Raw genomic sequence first — 17140 nt, forward strand, 5'->3', positions numbered from 1 at the left:
ATTTCATACATTATGGCCCACTACGGCTACACAGGTACTAGGCAAGCAGTGCTTCCCTGGGGCCGTTTCAGCTCAGGAAAAACGAGCCAGAGGTGGGGAGAGAAGCATTCTCACCCCCTCTCCAAACAGCACTGCAAGGTTGCCTGCCCAACAGAAGCTGGGGGGGGAGGGGGACACGCATGCATAAATTAGTGTCACTGCGATGTCACTTCCAGCATGAACTTGGAAAGGACACCCTTGCATCAGGGTGATGCCTTCGGATTCCAGCCAAAGATTAAAGTAGTTTTTTAGCTTGGAGCAACGATGACTGAAGGGGGATGACATGATAGAGGCTTGCAAAATTATGCAGAGAATAGAGGAGGCAGAGAAAGAAGCACTTTTCTCCATTTCTCACAATGCAAAAACTCTTGGGCATGAAATTAATGAGCAGGAGGCTTATAGAACAGATAAAAGGAAGTACTTCACTCAATGAGCTCGGTGGACATGCACTGTAATACCGGAAGACTACTACATACTAGAGAGTAATTAACACATGGAGTTCACTGCCACAGGAAGTAAGGGAGGGTACAAGTGCAGGCAGCTTTGAGAGGACTGGACAACCATATGGAGCAGAGGGCCATCAGTGGCTCTTAGCCACAAGGTATAAATTAAACCCATGTCTAGGGCAGTGATGCTCTGTATCAGGGGTAGTCAAACCGCGGCCCTCCAGATGTCCATGGCCTACAATTCCCATGAGCCCCTGCCAGCGTTCGCTGGCAGGGGCTCATAGGAATTGTACGCCACAGACATCTGGAGGGCTGCAGTTTGACTACCCCTGCTCTATATATTCTTGATGATGGGGGGCATCAGTGGGAGGGCTTCAGAAGTTTTGGCCCCACTGGAGGATCTCCTAGTGGCACTTGCATTTTGGCCACTGTGTGACACTCAGTGTTGGACTGGAGGGGCCACCGGCCCAATCCAACATGGCTTCTCTTATGTTCGTAGAGTTCTACAGGGGTCCTAGAACATCGCCCCAGTGTAATTATGTCACTTTTGTGCTTATACTGGAAATGACATCAGAGTGGTGCCACTCTCTCCCCCCCATTGGACTACCAATCAGGGACAAGGAACAGAGGCTGCTTGCAGGACATCTCTAGTTGGAGCAACCCAAGTCCATCACAGTCCAAGTCAAAGCCTAGGAACTGAGTTTGCAGCACGTAACTCCAGGCGCACATCCATCCAACCTGGAGGACCTGGGGAAACGGTAACGTGTAGTTCTACCCATTAGTCAGGTTTGCTGGAAGGATGGAGAGCCACGTGTGCCACACTGCTAACAGAAGCAACATTAACTGGAATATCCTGCACTCGAAAGGAGAATGCCGACTTCTTTCTCAGAACAAAGTCGGAATCCAGCAGCATCTTTAAGAACAACAAGGTTTTATTCAAGGTATATCGGCTTTCCTGGGCATGCATACTTCTTCAGATACAGCGGACTTTTAGCAACTCCATAATGCTGGATGCAGTCACTGAAGCAGTTGGTGCAAACTTAAATGGACTTCGAGGAATGGTAGAGGACAGGAAGGCCTGGAGGATCATTGTCCATGGGGTCGCACCAAACAACAACAATGCTGTCAAGGCAAGAGATGTTCGAAAATGCTTTGCCATTGCCTGCCTCTTCATAGCAACCTTCGGCTCCCTCAAGTGGTCTCTCCCCTAAGCACTGACCTGGACTGACCCTGCTTAGCTTCTGAGATCTGAGAAGATTGGGCTGGCCTGGGCTATTCAGGACAGGGCTCTACATATTACAATGTTCAGTTGTGTCTGTAAAGGGCCACCAACTCATAAACAAGTTATGGTGACCCCCTTGTGGGGTTTTGGAGATAAGAGACTTCGGAGGTGGTCGGCAAACACCTTCCTCTGCACGGTGGTCCTGGACTTCTTTGGTGGCCTTATGCTCAGCTTCTGAGATCTATCGAGATGGGACGAGCCTGGGCCATCCAGATCAGGGAGGCTTAATTAGGAGGGGACATATTCATCATCAATGTAACAGTGAAGTGTGCCCTTTATTTTAATCCTAGGTGAGAGAAAGCTGCCCTGTGAGTATTCCAAGTATGGGAAAGACAAATCCTAATATTACAGGTCCAAATTGTTAAGTCTGCAATCCAGACTTCTGAAAACAGACAAAAATATGTTTTGTTACCTTAAGGCAGTGGTCTGCAACCTTCCAGTTGCCGTGGACCGCTGCTCCGGAGTGGAGGGTGGCCCGGGGCCCAGCACACGCGCGTCAGCCCCAGCGCAAATGTGCATGTGCGGACTGCCGCGCACGCGCGTTTGCACCCAGCAGGAATCCACAGTAGAACAGACACTGAGACGCAAAACAAGAAGTGATTTCTCAATGGTTAAAAAGTTTAGGAAGGCTGATCTGACCTAATGCAGAAGAATACTGCAAGTTAAGTGATCCAACAGCCTTGGAAACTCGGCCAGAACGATGGGTGCTTCTGATAGAAAGCCACTGTCTTGCAGGGTTTTTTTTTTACAGAACACCATAAACAAGAAAGACAAGTCTCTTTCCCAGGATGCTTATGATTGAAATTCCAGATGTCGGGGAAGGAAAAGAGAGAAAGGAGATGTGAGGATACCAGGACACAAGGAAAAGAAAATGCAATGGTGCAAATTAAGGCATTTTTTAAGAGGGGAGGATTTAGGATTAAGACCGAAGCCTGACAGACATCATGGAATGAGAAAGGATTGGAAGGAAGAGAGGTAGCAAGGCACAGGAGTTTAGAGAGGGAGGAGGGAGGGGTTGGGCAGAAAGGGAGGTAAGGTAGTTTGCAAAAAGCCCTCCAGAAAGGCCAAATCTGTGTCAAAATCTGCATTCCGCAGCTGTAGCTAAAGTCCCTCCCTGCCCCTGGTCCCCTCTTTAAAATAAGCCAGTGGTCTAAATTGGCACTTTGGCCATATTATGACAAGACAAGAGTCACTGGAAAAGACAATAATGCCAGGAAAAGTGGAAAGTAGCAGGAAAAGAGAAAGACCCAACACAAGATGAATGGACTCAATTACGGAAGCCACAGCTCTCAGTTTGCAAGATTTGAGCAAAACTCCAGGACATTTTGGAGGTGAGCCAGAAGCAACTTGACTACACTGCACTGATTCTCTCTCTCTCTCTCTCTCACACACACACACACACACACACACAAATGCAACAGAAGTTAAGTCACAAATCTGCAATTCACAACACCAATTGCAAACATCCAATACAATCACATCCCAGCCCTTAGGACAACATTCAGGATGTGTCCTGCATAGTGCAGGGGGTTGGACTAGATGACCCATGAGGTCCCTTCCAACTCTATGATTCTATGTTCGCTGCCACACTGAGGGCTAGAAATATTTAACTTTAAAAAACCTGAAAGCCCTAAAAATCCAAATACATTTCTGCACCAGCATTGCACTGTGATTTTATACAAACATGATTTGTCACTGGCGGAGGGGGTGGGGGTGTGGAATACAAACATTTGTACAAAGCCCCCTACCCTTCACAAGTTGCCCTCGTTCTGCAAATCCAAAGCTTCCTCAGGAGGAGAGGGAATAACAAAGCAGGCGTGCCTGGGACATGCAAACAGATGTTGTAACTCGATGCGGCTGCATTTTCCAAAGCTATGCACATTAATTCTGGCAAAAACTTCCCTGTGAACTCGCATTCATCAAAGAGTACAAAAAACTATCAAAAGAGGAGTAGTGCTTGTTTTGGAGAGCAAAACAATAACACATGAAACCCAACCCTTGTCCCCTATTGGCCCAGTATTACTTGCACCCTCCGGGAACTGAAAACCGATTTCTAAGCCATAATGGCACTCCGCTAAGTTGTAGTGCTGTACAGCAGGGGTAGTCAACCCGTGGTCCTCCAGCGTTTGCTGGCAGGGGCTCATGGGAATCCACCTAACCTACCCCACAAGGCTGTTGTGAAAAAACAAGAGAGAATGATGTAAGCCACTTTGGATCCTCCCTGGGGACGAAGAAATGCCGTTTCCTTGAACTGTGTGTGTGTTTTATTTTAATCTACATGGCTATGAATGGTGTTGTATCATGAGCCGCCTTCAAGGCTAGTGGAAAAGAAGGACACAGACACGTTTAATAAATGAATAAAAGCTCTACATCTGTGAGGCAAGAGTGGCCAAGAAGGAAGGGGTTAACCTAACTCAATGAAGTGCATAATTAAAACACAAACCATCTGCTGGTGTCCATCTGGCTTTTATGTTCTTAGGACAGGAGGGTTTTGCCTTTCAGATAATGGATTGTCTTTTCTTTTAAAAGGAAAAGTGAAGTCTCCTTGGATCCGACTTGTATCCTACTGCTCCCTTCAGCCAAATCTGCAAGCCTTCCTGTGGCCTAGGGAACATTCTGGAGACTGGGGGAGGGGGGGGGGCGGCATTCATTTATTTGATTAAATTTATACACTGCCCTCCCAGCAAGCTGGGTGAGGACGGTGTACATCAGTTTACGCCACAACATGTAATCAAGTTAAAACAACTCATTAAAAATTTAAATCTAAAAATTCAATTTAAAAACAGATTTAATGTAATATCAGCAACAACACCCCTAGTCATAAAGTGCTTCGGTTCTCCCAGAACTAAACTAAAGAGGGCTTCTTGCTATTGGGAGGGCCTGGGTGCTCGTTTCACTTGCCCTAACCAAAAGTCTGGCAGAAGAGCTCCCTCTCACAGGCCCTGCGAAAGGGTGCCAGCTCCGTCAGGGCCCAGATCTGCTCCGGGAGCTCATTTCACCAGGTGGAGGTCAGGACAGGACGTACTTCCTTGGAAGCCAGGGACCACCAACTGGAGCAGAGTGCTCTTTGGGGGGTGTAGACAGAAAGGCAGTCTCTTGGGTACGCAGGGCCAAGCCCGCAAATGGCCTTATGGGTAAGTACCAAACCCTTAAACTTGATCCACAATTCAACTGGGAGCCAGTGCAGCTGCAGGAGCACACTCTGAATGTGCACCCTCCAAGGTGTCCCTGTGAGAAGCCCAGCCGCTGCAATTTCTGGGGCAAGAACAAGGGCAGGCCCGTGTAGAGCAAGTTAGAGAAGTCCAATCTAGAGGTGACCTTCACGTGGATGATTGTGGCTAGATGCTCTGGGGCCAAGTAGGGCATTAGTAGTTTGGCTTGGCGGAGGCGGAAGAATGCCAGCCATGCTCAAGACCTGTGTTTCCATAGATAGGGAGGTGTCGAAGATCATGCCCAGAATTCTAGCTCAATACACAACTGACAGTTTCCTCGCTTGGTCCTTTCTTACCCAGCCACAGCACCTCTGTCTTTGAAGGGTTGAGTTTCAGCAATTTGGCTTGAGCCACCCCGTCACTGCTTCCGGACATCTGGCAAAGTTGTCCGGGGGTGAATTAGAGAAGCCTGAGGCGCCCAGTGCTGCGGCGTGGAGGAATGGCGACGGTGCACCAGCTGGCGCCCGCATTCAACCGACATGCGGACGCCGTGTGGTGCGCCACCAACGGTGCCATCCCTCCCCCCTCCATGGTGCTGGCCGCATCAGGCTTCAGTGATTGCTGAAGCAACCAAACCGTGCCAGAGCGCACAACCCTAGAGGGTACCTCCAAAATGGTACCAAATTAACCTCCAAAATACAACTGGTCTCTCAAATGTGTAGCATCTTGAATCTCACAGTGGCCAATCAATTACTCTGGAAGGTGAACAGCAGGGCACAGAGGCCTTTCCCTGGTATTGCCTCCTGGCACTGGTATTCAGAGGTTTACTGCCTCTGAACGTGGATGTTCTCTTTAGTCCAGGGGTAGGCAACCTGTGGTCCTCCAGATGTCCATGGACTACAATTCCCATGAGCAAGTGGTGGCAGGGGCTCATGGGAATTGTAGTCCATGGCCATCTGGAGGATGACAGATTGACTACCCCTGCTTTAGTCGCCACAACTGCTTTGCCTACACGGCAAAACTGAGGGGGTGATTTGCTAGTCCTTCGTTCTCTGGCCACCTCTGTCAAACTGCCTTTCTGAGCAAGAGTCATAGAGTCATACAATCATAGAATTCTAGAGTTGTAAGGGACCTCCTGGATCATCTAGTCCAACCCCCTGCACTAGGCAGGACACTCACAACCCTATCGCTCAACCACTGTCACCTGCCACTCCCTTCACAGAATCAGCCTCTCCATCAGATAGTTATCTAACCTCTGTTTAAAAATTTCCAAAGACGGAGAACCCACCTAGTGAGAACTCTGGACTTCCCAATTTTGAGCAGTTTGCCCCTGAACCTCGGGAGGTTTCCTTTCTGTAAGCTGACATTCATCTTGTAGCTATGTGTTTTGTGGTCAAATTCTTGTCTATTATAATACCTTCTGAGACACCCTCCTGCTACATGTTAACGTGACAGCCGTGATCTTACTAGTGGCGTAATTTTAATTCATCAGTTTGCTTTAACTGTTATTGATACTGATTTTATTGTATGGCTCAAGCCCTATGGTTCGAGGAGCTTACTGTAAACAAAGGTGTAGTTTCCACCCCAGTGAGTAGCTAGGATTTGAATCACACCAAAAGCAAAACACTTTTTTAAAAATCCATGTTATAATGGTGAATCATGAATTCCACAAAAACGTTACTATGCAGAATGAGAAGTTCCTTTGCTGTTTTTCGCCTGTGGAGGATGTCTGTAACTTTTGGTATTGGCACAATGTCCTAGAATTTAATAAACTAGGGGTGAAACAAAGGAGGTTTTACACTGTACCAACATCTTGCTACTAAAGTTTTAATTGCATTCAATAAATTCCAAACCGGCTCATAATGTAGCTTCTCCAACTGAGGGCCAAGCAGAATATTTAATAGATCAGATGGGATTTCAGAACAAACTATTATATTAACAGTATTATACACAATCCCACTTCAAAATCTCTGAATAACTAGGTATGCTCAAAGGATATAAATAAGATCTGATCTTGACTGAGAGCTTTGTCAACCTTAACAATATAGTGAAATTATTTAATTACTGAGGGGTCAAGAAGCACTCATATAATTACTTCTAAAGGTTCAAGTTAACGGAAATGCTGCAGAGATTTGTATAATACAGTCTCCATGTCAGAAAGCAGCAGGATCAACAATTCATCGTAAGAATCCTTAAATGTTCTCACTAGATCTCACCTGAGTTAAAACCAGGAATTCTGATAATATTCCTTTCCAATGAGTCAACAGCCTCAGGGATTCAAATTTCACTTCTTTCAAATGAACACCACCTCTGTTTATATGTCAACATGAATGTTTGAGCTGTACATAATGCAACCAAGATGGATTGGCCCCATTCATCACGCATCCAATTACCTGTTCAATCAAGCAAGTGTTCAGACTAATGACATCATTAAACCTAATGATGCCGTGTCAAACCCATTCAGCCACATCTCCAGAAATAATGAAGTATTGATTCCAGATAAAAAAAAATTAAACAGAAGGTAATTTTGCTCCTGACCTGATATGGAGACTACAGATACATCCGCTTGTATTGTATTATTACATTTTATAAAAGAGCGTTGGTAAACCCAAGTGTAAAGGAACTGAAGAATACTGTTGCTACAAAAGGTAGGACACCCAATGCTAATCACGGTTAATCCAAACAAGCTGCAGCTGGCAGAATCTTTTTTACCTGGCCTGAAACACTCACACTGAATAATCCAGTTTTTGATGTATTCTATTCAGAAAGAGCCAAAACTGCAGATTAATTTGAGAACGGTTTAAACGGATATTGCAGGGCTAAAGCAAAATTAAAGCTAAAGCAAATTTTTGTCCACTATCAATCCTATGGTATTATTCCTTGACTTTACAGGGATTGTTCAGGGTTCAATGGCAAATATTAAAGCTGATGATAAAAATAGCTTTTCCTTGTGCCATTTTGGGTTATTAGTGGTTTAGTCAGAACACTGCTGATCGGCAGCTCTACCGCAAGAAGTAAAGAAGGATCCAATGTTAAATTTCTCCAGCATATGTAATGAAAAGGATCACTCAACTTTGTCAATGGCTTTCTCACCACCGAACAATATCATGTTGCAGAGCAAGCCTAAACAGAGTTGTTAGTTGTTGTTAGTTGCAAAGTTGTGTCTGACCCCATGGACAATGATCTTCCAGGATTTCCTGTAATCTACCATTCCCCAGAGTCCATTTAAGCTCGCACCGACTGCTTCAGTGACTCCATCCAGCCACCTCATTCTCTGTCGTCCCCTTCTTCTTTTGCCCTCGATCGCTCCCAGCATTAGGCTCTTCTCCAGGGTGTCCTTCCTTCTCATGAGGTGGCCAAAGTATTTGAGTTTCATCTTCAGGATCTGGCCTTCTAAGGAGCAGTCAGGGCTGATCTCCTCTAAGACTGACCTGTTTGTTCGCCTTGCAGTCCAAGGGACTCGCAAGAGTCTTCTCCAGCACCAGAGTTCAAAAGCCTCAATTCTTTGATGCTCGGACTTCCTTATGGTCCAACTTTCACAGCCATACATTGCAACTGGGAAGACCATAGCCTTGGACTAGATGTACTTTACATCCCTCTACATTCAATGAAATCCCCTAATGAAATAAGGAGCTGGTTAATTTTTGTACATGGTCCTGTCCTCCAATATGAATGTCCTCCAAAAAGATTATATCTGCTTTCTGATCAGGGGGGGGGGAATCTAACTCCTGGATGATTAAGATTCTTACTGTTGAGGCTTAAAAATATGCTGCATGCTTTCTAAAACAACAGGGCAGGGGGAAAAGGCATAGCCTAGGCCTAGTGCTTGCAAAAGACAGAAACCCTATGCAGAAAAAAAAAATGGGCTGGCTTGATTTGAAATGCCCAAAAGGGGTCAACGGGGTCACCAGAAGAGGGATTCCAGCCTGGCTTCCCCACAATTCAATACCATCTTAATTGTATCCCTTTGCTTCCTCCTACCTATGAGAATGGCGAGCGTTCATGTTTAAGGTGGACAGAAAAGCTTTTCCAAGACTGCAGCGGTGACAAAAACCCACTCTGCCATACCTCAACTGTGGGAGCCCCACAAAGGACAAGCAGTGTGCCCCATGTGCACAGGTGCAGTTTATCCCACACGACCCTTAGAATTTACAGAACCTTCCTCTGCACATGCTCTAACTTTAATTATGGAATAGCACAGATGCACTGGGACACCAATATGGCAATAATAAACATATCCAAATAGAGTTGTCTCTCTTCCGTTTCAGTTGTTTTTTAATTCTTACTTCATACAAGTCCCAATGCGTTTCGCCTACTGGTTTTGTCAAGGGACAAATTATTAGTGTTTCAGACAAACTTCATATAAGTAAATACTTGTCTCTTGGACAGAGTATAAGGTCATATTAACCACAGCTACTCGGTTAATATGACATCTGGAGGACCACAGGTTGACTACCCCTGCCTTAGTGGACTCCATCTTTTTCTCCTCCTATGGAGGGGGAGAGGAATTCAAGTACTTACTACCAAATGAGCACACACAGGAGTGTTGATTTGCTACCGTAAAAGATCTCTCAGATCACCTCCACCACCCACGCATCCTGTATCTGGCTGGTCACTGCTTACCCAGGGCACGAGCCACCGCCAGGAACGGGATCTGATCAATAACCGTGCTCCGCCGCACAGGACCATTGTGGGTCAGACGAGGCCTCTTCCACACAACCCGGTTCACACCAGATTTGTTGATCACACTAAAATTGGGGAAGGAGGGCATCAAAGGGATGGGAAAAGATAGAGAAAACAAAGCAAGACAGTTAAAAGTTGCTCAACTTCACAATCTTGGGCATCCTACACTTAATTTCCAAAAACAAAAAATAACTTCTAGACTTCATGAGAGCAAGCTGAAAGTGTGTGGGTGGGTATATCGGTTAAGGCAGGGGAGGCCGAGCTGTAGCTCTCCAGATGTCATAGAATCATAGAGTCATGGAGTTGGAAGGGACCTCCTGGGTCATCTAGTCCAACCCCCTGCACTATGCAGGACACTCACAGCACTATCGCTCATCCCCTGTAACCTGCCACCCCCTTGAGCCTGCACAGAATCAGCCTCTCCAGGCTAAAAAGACCAAGCTCCCGAACCTTTCTTCATATGTCTTGGTCTCCAAACCCCTCACCATCTTTGTTGCCCTCCTCTGGACACGCTCCAGTTTGTCCACATCCATCTTAAACTGGGGTGCCAAAAAAATGAACATGGGACTCCAAATGAGGCCGAACCAGAGCAGAGTAAAGTGGTACCATCACCTCCCATGGACACGATACTCCATTTGATGCAGCCCAAAATCCCATTTGCCTTTTTAGCCGCCGAGTCACACTGCTGCCTCATGTTCAATGTATGGTCTACTAAGACTCCTAGATCCTTTTCACACATGCTACTGCCAAGACAAGTCTCCCCCATCCTATATTGGCGTCTATGGTTTTTCCTACCTAAATGCAGAACTTTACATTTGTCCCTATTGAACTTCATTTTATTCAGGCTAGCCCACGTCTTGAGCCTATCATGGACTACAATTACCATGAGCCAGCATGCTATAGTCCATGGGCATGTGGAGAGCCACACTTCAGCCACGCCTGGGTTAGGGCGTCAGACTAGAATCTGGGAGACACAGCTTCAACTCTGCACTCTTCCACTGAAGGCGACCATGGCCTCTTTACAACCACTCAGCCCAACTTACCAGACAGGGCTGCCGCAAGGGCTGAAATGAAGAATAAATAAACAAACAACGGAGAGAAAGGGAGGGCATAAAAGATGTCAATAAATAAATACTTAATGAGATCCTGAAGAACGGCGGCTGCAGAGTGCGGAGCAAAATTCCCAAGGCCTTGAGAACAAGGGGGTGGCGCCTCAAAGTCTAAACAACTATGGCTCCCCCCATTTCCTAAATCTCCATAAATGCCACAACTAGTGCAGAAAACCTGGCAAATGTAGCAGTAAGTATAGGATTTGCTTTCCAGGACACTCCGCTTCCATTTTTTAAAATTACTTGACTAGACCAGGGACAGCCAAACTGTGGCTCTCCAGATGTCCATGGACCACAATTCCCATGAGCCCCTGCCAGTCGGTAGAACAAAGCACTTTGATGTGAACGCTGAAGCCACAGAGCCCAGCATCCTGAATGGAAGCAGTTGTCCAAAAGCTGAGGCAGCGAGAGGGCCTTTCCCAGCTCCAGTTGCCTGAGATCCTTGTAACTGGAGATGCCTGGGATTGAACCAAGGACCTTCTGCATGCAAGGCAGGTGCTCCTCCACTCAGCTATTTGAGACTGCCTGAGAAAAGAAGCTGCCTCACACCAGTTCATCTAGCACAGTACCATCTGATAAATCTAGCAATCACTCTTTCCTAGCATCTTCACTTCAGTTCCCCTACCAGCACCATGAATCAGGACCCAATTTTCCTGGGAATTCAAGTGACAATATGGGAGATTCTACATGCCTTAGTCATGGAACCGTGGAGTCCATCAAGAAAGTCAAGAAGCTACAGCAGGTGATAATGTCGAACCCACTACATGGCCCTCCAGTCATCTGCAGAACCCTGCTTTGGTTGGCCCCACCACTTGAGGCTAGGCAGATGGGAACCCAAGAAAGGGCCTTCTCCGTCGTGGCACCAGAACTTCGGAACTCTGTCCCCAGGGAGATTCGTCTATCTCCTATTGCTGTCTTTCCCCAGTAAAAGGTAAAGGTATCCCCTGTGCAAGCACTGAGTCATGTCTGACCCTTGGGGTGATGCCCTCTAGCGTTTTCATGGCAGACTCAATACGGGGTGGTTTGCCAGTGCCTTCCACAGTCATTACCATTTACCCCCCAGCAAGCTGGGTACTCATTTTACCAACCTCGGAAGGATGGAAGGCTGAGTCAACCTTGAGCCGGCTGCTGGGATTGAACTCCCAGCCTCATGGGCAAAGCTTTCAGATGGCTGCCTTACCACTCTGCGCCACAAGAGGCTCTTTGTCTTTCCCCAGTAGGTGAAGGCTTTTTGGTTTCATCCAGCATACCCCCCAAAATGGTTACTGGTCCAGTCCTTCTAGGTTGTGGGTTTTTAACTGAACTGTTTTACAATTTTAACCCTATTTTAATGGTTCAAATATGTAAATGTTTATGTTCCCTGCCTTGTGGCTCCTGATCAGGTATCAAAGTGGCATTAAAATATTTTAAATAATAATAGTGATAATGCCTCCAGGTCACAAAACCAGGATCGATACCATTACTCCTTCCAGGAAAAGTCTCTTTGTCCCTCCGTGGCCTCCCCACACCATACTCACTTTCTCTCCCTCCCTCCCCCCACTAGGCTTGTGTGCTTTGGTGCACTTTGGGTAGTTCAGTGGCCATTCATGACCGAAGCGGCTAGCGTCACTCCGGGCATGAACGCCCACCAAAAGGGCCAAAGCGCACCAGCCTATCCACCACTCCAGTCAGGTTGCACAAGAAGCCAGTTTCATAGCCAACTTGGAGACTGCATCATGCTCTATTCCAGATAGATTTCCTTCCTAATTTTGTGAAAACTGACCCCCAAAAGGCAACTGAAGGACTTCTAGGACAGCTATCCCCAACCCCCAGTCTGATACCGGTACTGGTTCGTGGATCAGCCAGTCCCGGACTGCGGCTCCACGTCCTCCCCCCCGGCTGCTTCCTTGGGGGCTGCCCTGCCACTCTGCCGCTGGCTCACCTTTGGTGCTCCCCGGTGGCTGCCATGGCTGGAGCTCCCCCTCGGTGTGGCACTCTGCAGCTGCTGTTGGCAGCACCCCCCAGTGGGCGGTGAGAAGTCAGGGGCACCGGCGGGAAAGTAAGTGGAGGAGGGGCTCAGGCGGCGGCGACATCCCTCGGCAAAAGACAACCCCCCCCCCCTTGGAACTCAGTAAAATTGTCAAGCATTGACCAGTCCCCAGTGATAAAAAGGCTGGGGACCACTGCTCTAGGAGACAGCAGCAACCACCGTACTGATGCCAAATCACACAATGGAGCAGAGTGGCACTGAAAAGATCATCGCTTGCCACTGCCAGAAGTAAGGCCTGGCTCCAAGGTGCTTTTTTTTAATTGAAAGACTCAAAGCAGCCGGGGTTCTCCTGGGATTTCTGCCAGCAACAGCAGGAGACGGAATTTTAAATAGAAAGAAAGGAAAGAAACAACAGGGTAGTCCTCATCTGCCTAGAGGCAAAGGGGATGGGTTGAGCTAGACAAAGAAGAAGAAGAGATGTGCCCTTAAGCCTTTTTAACACCTGCTCTCAGAGGCTGAACAGCAGGATAAGTCTGAATGCCAAAAAGTGAGGGGGCGGGGCACACACGGATACACACACACACACAGAATGCCATCTAATTATTAATGCTCAGGGGGAAAGAACAGAAGGAGTTGTATGGGGAACGGAATAGAAATAAAACACTACTGAGTTAAACTGAAATCCACTACAGCATGGGTAGTCAACCTGTGGTCTTCCAGATGTTCATGGACTACAGTTCCCATGAGTCCCTGCCAGCAAATGCTGGCAGGGGCTCATGGGAATTGTAGTCCATGAACATCTGGAGGACCACAGGTTGACTACCCCCGCACTACAGCGACTCAGTGGAAACTCCATGTTCAGAGGCAGTGTACCTTTGAAAAGCGGCTGTGGCAGGGACAGAATGTGCCAACCAGTCATAGTTGATTTATGGCAACCTCATAAGGGTTTCAAGGTAAGAGGGGAAGAGAGGCTGTTTGCTACCGCCCGCTGCTGCATAGTGACCTGGACTTCAAAGCTCACCCTACTTTGCTTCTGAGATCTGACAAGACTGGGCTAGGCCAGGGCATCCACATTACAGCAAAAGACACAGAGGGTGGTTAGCATGCTTCTGCGTCACAACTCTGGACTGCATTTGTGATCTCTTAGCCAAGGACTAACCAAGGTCTGCCCCGCTTAGCTTCTGAGACCAAGACGTATGAAGAAATGTTGTGGGAGTTTGGTCTGTTTAGCCTGGAGAGGAGACGACCGAGAGGGGATTTGATAACCATCTTCAAGTATTTAAAAAGCTGCCATGTAGAGGATGGAACAGAGTTGTTCTCTCTTGTCCTGGAGGGACAGACCAGAATCAATGGGATGAAATTAATGCAAAAGAAATTCCGTCTCAACATCCGGAAGAAATTCCTGACAGTCAGATCAGTTTCTCAGTGGAACAGGCTTCCTTGGAAGGTGGTGGGTTTGTATCTTTGGAGATTTTTAAACAGAGGCTGGAGAGCCATCTGACAGAGATGCTGATTGTGTGAAGGCTCAAGGGGATGGCAGGTGACAGTGGATGAGCGATTGGGATGTGAGTGTCCTGCATAGTGCAGGAGGTTGGACTAGATGACCCATGAGGTCCCTTCCTACTCTATGATTCTATAATTCTAGGCTAGCCTGGGCCATCCTGGTCAGAGTGAAAAGCCGCTGGTGAAGGGTGATAATATGAGGAGGAGGTGTCCTTTGGCCTTTGTGACCTGCTTCCATATGTTCAGGAGGTATCTGGCCGGCCACTGTGGGAAAAGAGAATGATGACTGATCTGAGCTAACAGGGTGCTCTCTTCTTGGGTGCAACTTCCACAGGGGTGTTGCAGCAGAAAAGCAGACCAAATTCTTTGCTGAACCCTGAAGACCAGCAGATTTTACTGAACCAGACTTTCGCGAAGTGGAGTCCACTTCCCAAGGTGCATGAAGTGCATGCTATCCATGGAAGAAGCCTTTGGCTCACAAAAACTAATGCCACAATATATGCACACATACAGCCCACTGAAGTGCCACTAGACTCCTTTTATGTGAGTCAAACTGTGAATTAACAAATAGAGTTAGCGAGATGTGCTTGGCTAGCTGCTAGAATCAGAAAGAACTGGGCTGCTGACATAGAGCCACTCTATGATTGATTAACGTTAACTGTTCTCTACTAACCTTTACATGCAGGTTACCGGCTTTCTTTAGTGTGCCTTTTTAACTTAGTCCATATACCTGGTTTTGTTATTATTGCTCCTTTTCAAGGAAATCTACAAAAGCATGAATATAATTTTGTATGGTGGCCCAGTACAGAGTGTACCTAGGCCACACTGTATACGCTGTACTAGGCCACCATACAAAATATTAAACACTACGTCCCCGCCACAGTACATTTGTGAATAATGTAATAATATATCTGTTCCACTATATATTTCTGGTAAGGCCTTGGAGGAGGAGCTGGTCTCATGGCTTAAATGCCACTCAGTGCTTAACACCCACTCATGGGAGCTGTCCCGCCCCTGAGTGCTTCCTCCTCCAACCGGGTTGCCTTTCTGTCCAACAGTCAGCCAATTGCCTTTCATCCCTGCCTCCTTCCACTTCCCTCTGATGCTTGGAGGCTACAGATCCCTGCAGCCTTTCCAGGTCCTGGGGGGGGGGGAGGAGAGGCCATCCACAGAGTTCTTCCACCTCCCCCCCCCAATCTTAGTGCCCACTTAATGCAACGGGCTTTGCCCCTAGTATATACATAAATTATTGGAGGGGGGTAGGAATGGTCAGCGTCAATACAAAGATCTTGGGTTCAAATTCAAATTACAATCACAATTTCGCATTCCAAAACCAGCCAAGATAAACAAATATCCGAAGGCAGGAGCCCGTCAAAGAGGAAACCCATTGGCTGACCTATGCTGGTCCTGTTGGAGCAGACAGCTGCACCTCCACCTGCCAAGCGTTCGCTATCTGGAGATTAACAAGCCAGCAAGAGTTTGGTAAAAGAAAACCTTGTGGGTGTTGCAGCTTCCCAAACACTTGCAATGCAAGGGAAGTCAGTCTGCCCAGCTGGTGGAGATTTGAAGAACCGACGGGGATGTAATGCCAGGTCCCAATCCCAAAGTCTGTGTTTTGCCTCACCAGTGGGGCAGCTGCTCTTTATAGTGTTCCCTGCCAGGCTGGCTTTGCAAGGCTGACTCATCGTAAATGCGGAATAATTTTCATAATCGCAATGGCAAAGGAAGAGCATTTGCATAAGTCTCAGTTCTGCAGGGCACACTTCCAGATGTCCTGAAGGGGAAAAAACCCTACACCTCACTGTTTAGCAAGCACTAGAAGCATGAGAATGGCTGGCTTTGGGCCACAGGGTTAAAGAACTGAACCAGTAGCAGAGCTAGCAAACTCCTAGGGGGTCTAGGAAAGCTAGGATTTTTCCACCCACACCTGCCTGGGAGTAATCTTACTCACTGTCTCTGCCTTGTGAAATTTCACGTGGATACTGTTTTTTTTTCAGTTTTATCACTACTTCCATAAGAGTCCAGTGGCACCTTTAAGACCAACAAAGACTTATTCAAGGCGTGAGCTTTTGAGCTCACGCCTTGAATAAATCTTTGTTGGTCTTAAAGGTGCCACTGGACTCTGATTCCGTTTTGTTGTGCTGCTTCAGACCAACACGGCGACCCCCTTGAATCTATTTCCATAGGAACCGTCTCGCCCATCCAGAGAGACCAGCCTTCTAACCAGCATAATGACTGATTTCCCTCCTCAAGCATTTGATCTTTTTCCTTTCTGCCTCCATCACTTTCTCTCTTCAGCAGGTGAATACTTTTTCAGTCGGTTTGGTGTTCCCTCACTAACTCTTATTAGCCTTCCTCCGTGTTCATGTTTGTTTTAAGAACTTTGTACCTGTTTGTATTTTTACTGTTATAAGTTTTTAATGGCTGGGTGTTTGTCACGTTGGGGATCCTGTCCAACAGGAAAGGAAAACCGGAAATGTTTTAAATGCTACATGCCCCTTTGTTCATCACTCAGCCAGCCACCAACACCCCACAAGAATCTTCTCAGGACCAGGACTAGATGCCAACACCTGCTTCCCGCCTGATCTTCACTGTCACAAAGACTAGAAACTTGAAAGGGAAGATTAAAAAGGAACTGAAACAGGAAAAACGTCCTGGTAGAGCAGCTCCCTGGTGGAAGAGGCTTCCTCGGGAGCCAGGCTCCCCTTCTTTGGAGGTTTTTAAGCAGAGGCTAGAAAGCCACCTGACAGCAAGGCTGATTTCAACGGCTCACTATGAATTGAGGCTGATTGTGACAGAAAGGGCAGGAAGGGGTGAGTAAGTGCTTGGCTCTCGTGGCCCCTTCTTTTATGCTCAGGGGAATGCCAATCATCTCTTTGAGTTCAGGAAAGAATTTTCCTCCAGGTCAGGTTGGCTCAGGGATCCTGGAGGTTTTTGCCTGTCTCTGGGGTGAAGAT

General features: G+C 47.1%; 1 protein-coding gene across 1 annotated transcript in view; it reads right to left on the minus strand.

Moving 5' to 3' along the window:
- Nucleotides 1–17140, minus strand: part of PPM1D (protein phosphatase, Mg2+/Mn2+ dependent 1D) — a 57345-nt gene that overhangs the window by 21713 nt on the left and 18492 nt on the right. The window contains exon 3 of the mRNA XM_077311809.1: nt 9543–9667. Within this exon, the coding sequence (XP_077167924.1) occupies nt 9543–9667 (125 nt within the window). The remainder of the gene's footprint in view (nt 1–9542; nt 9668–17140) is intronic.

The sequence above is a fragment of the Paroedura picta genome, chromosome 15 (assembly GCF_049243985.1).
Source record: "Paroedura picta isolate Pp20150507F chromosome 15, Ppicta_v3.0, whole genome shotgun sequence".
Classification (NCBI taxonomy): Eukaryota; Metazoa; Chordata; class Lepidosauria; order Squamata; family Gekkonidae; genus Paroedura; species Paroedura picta.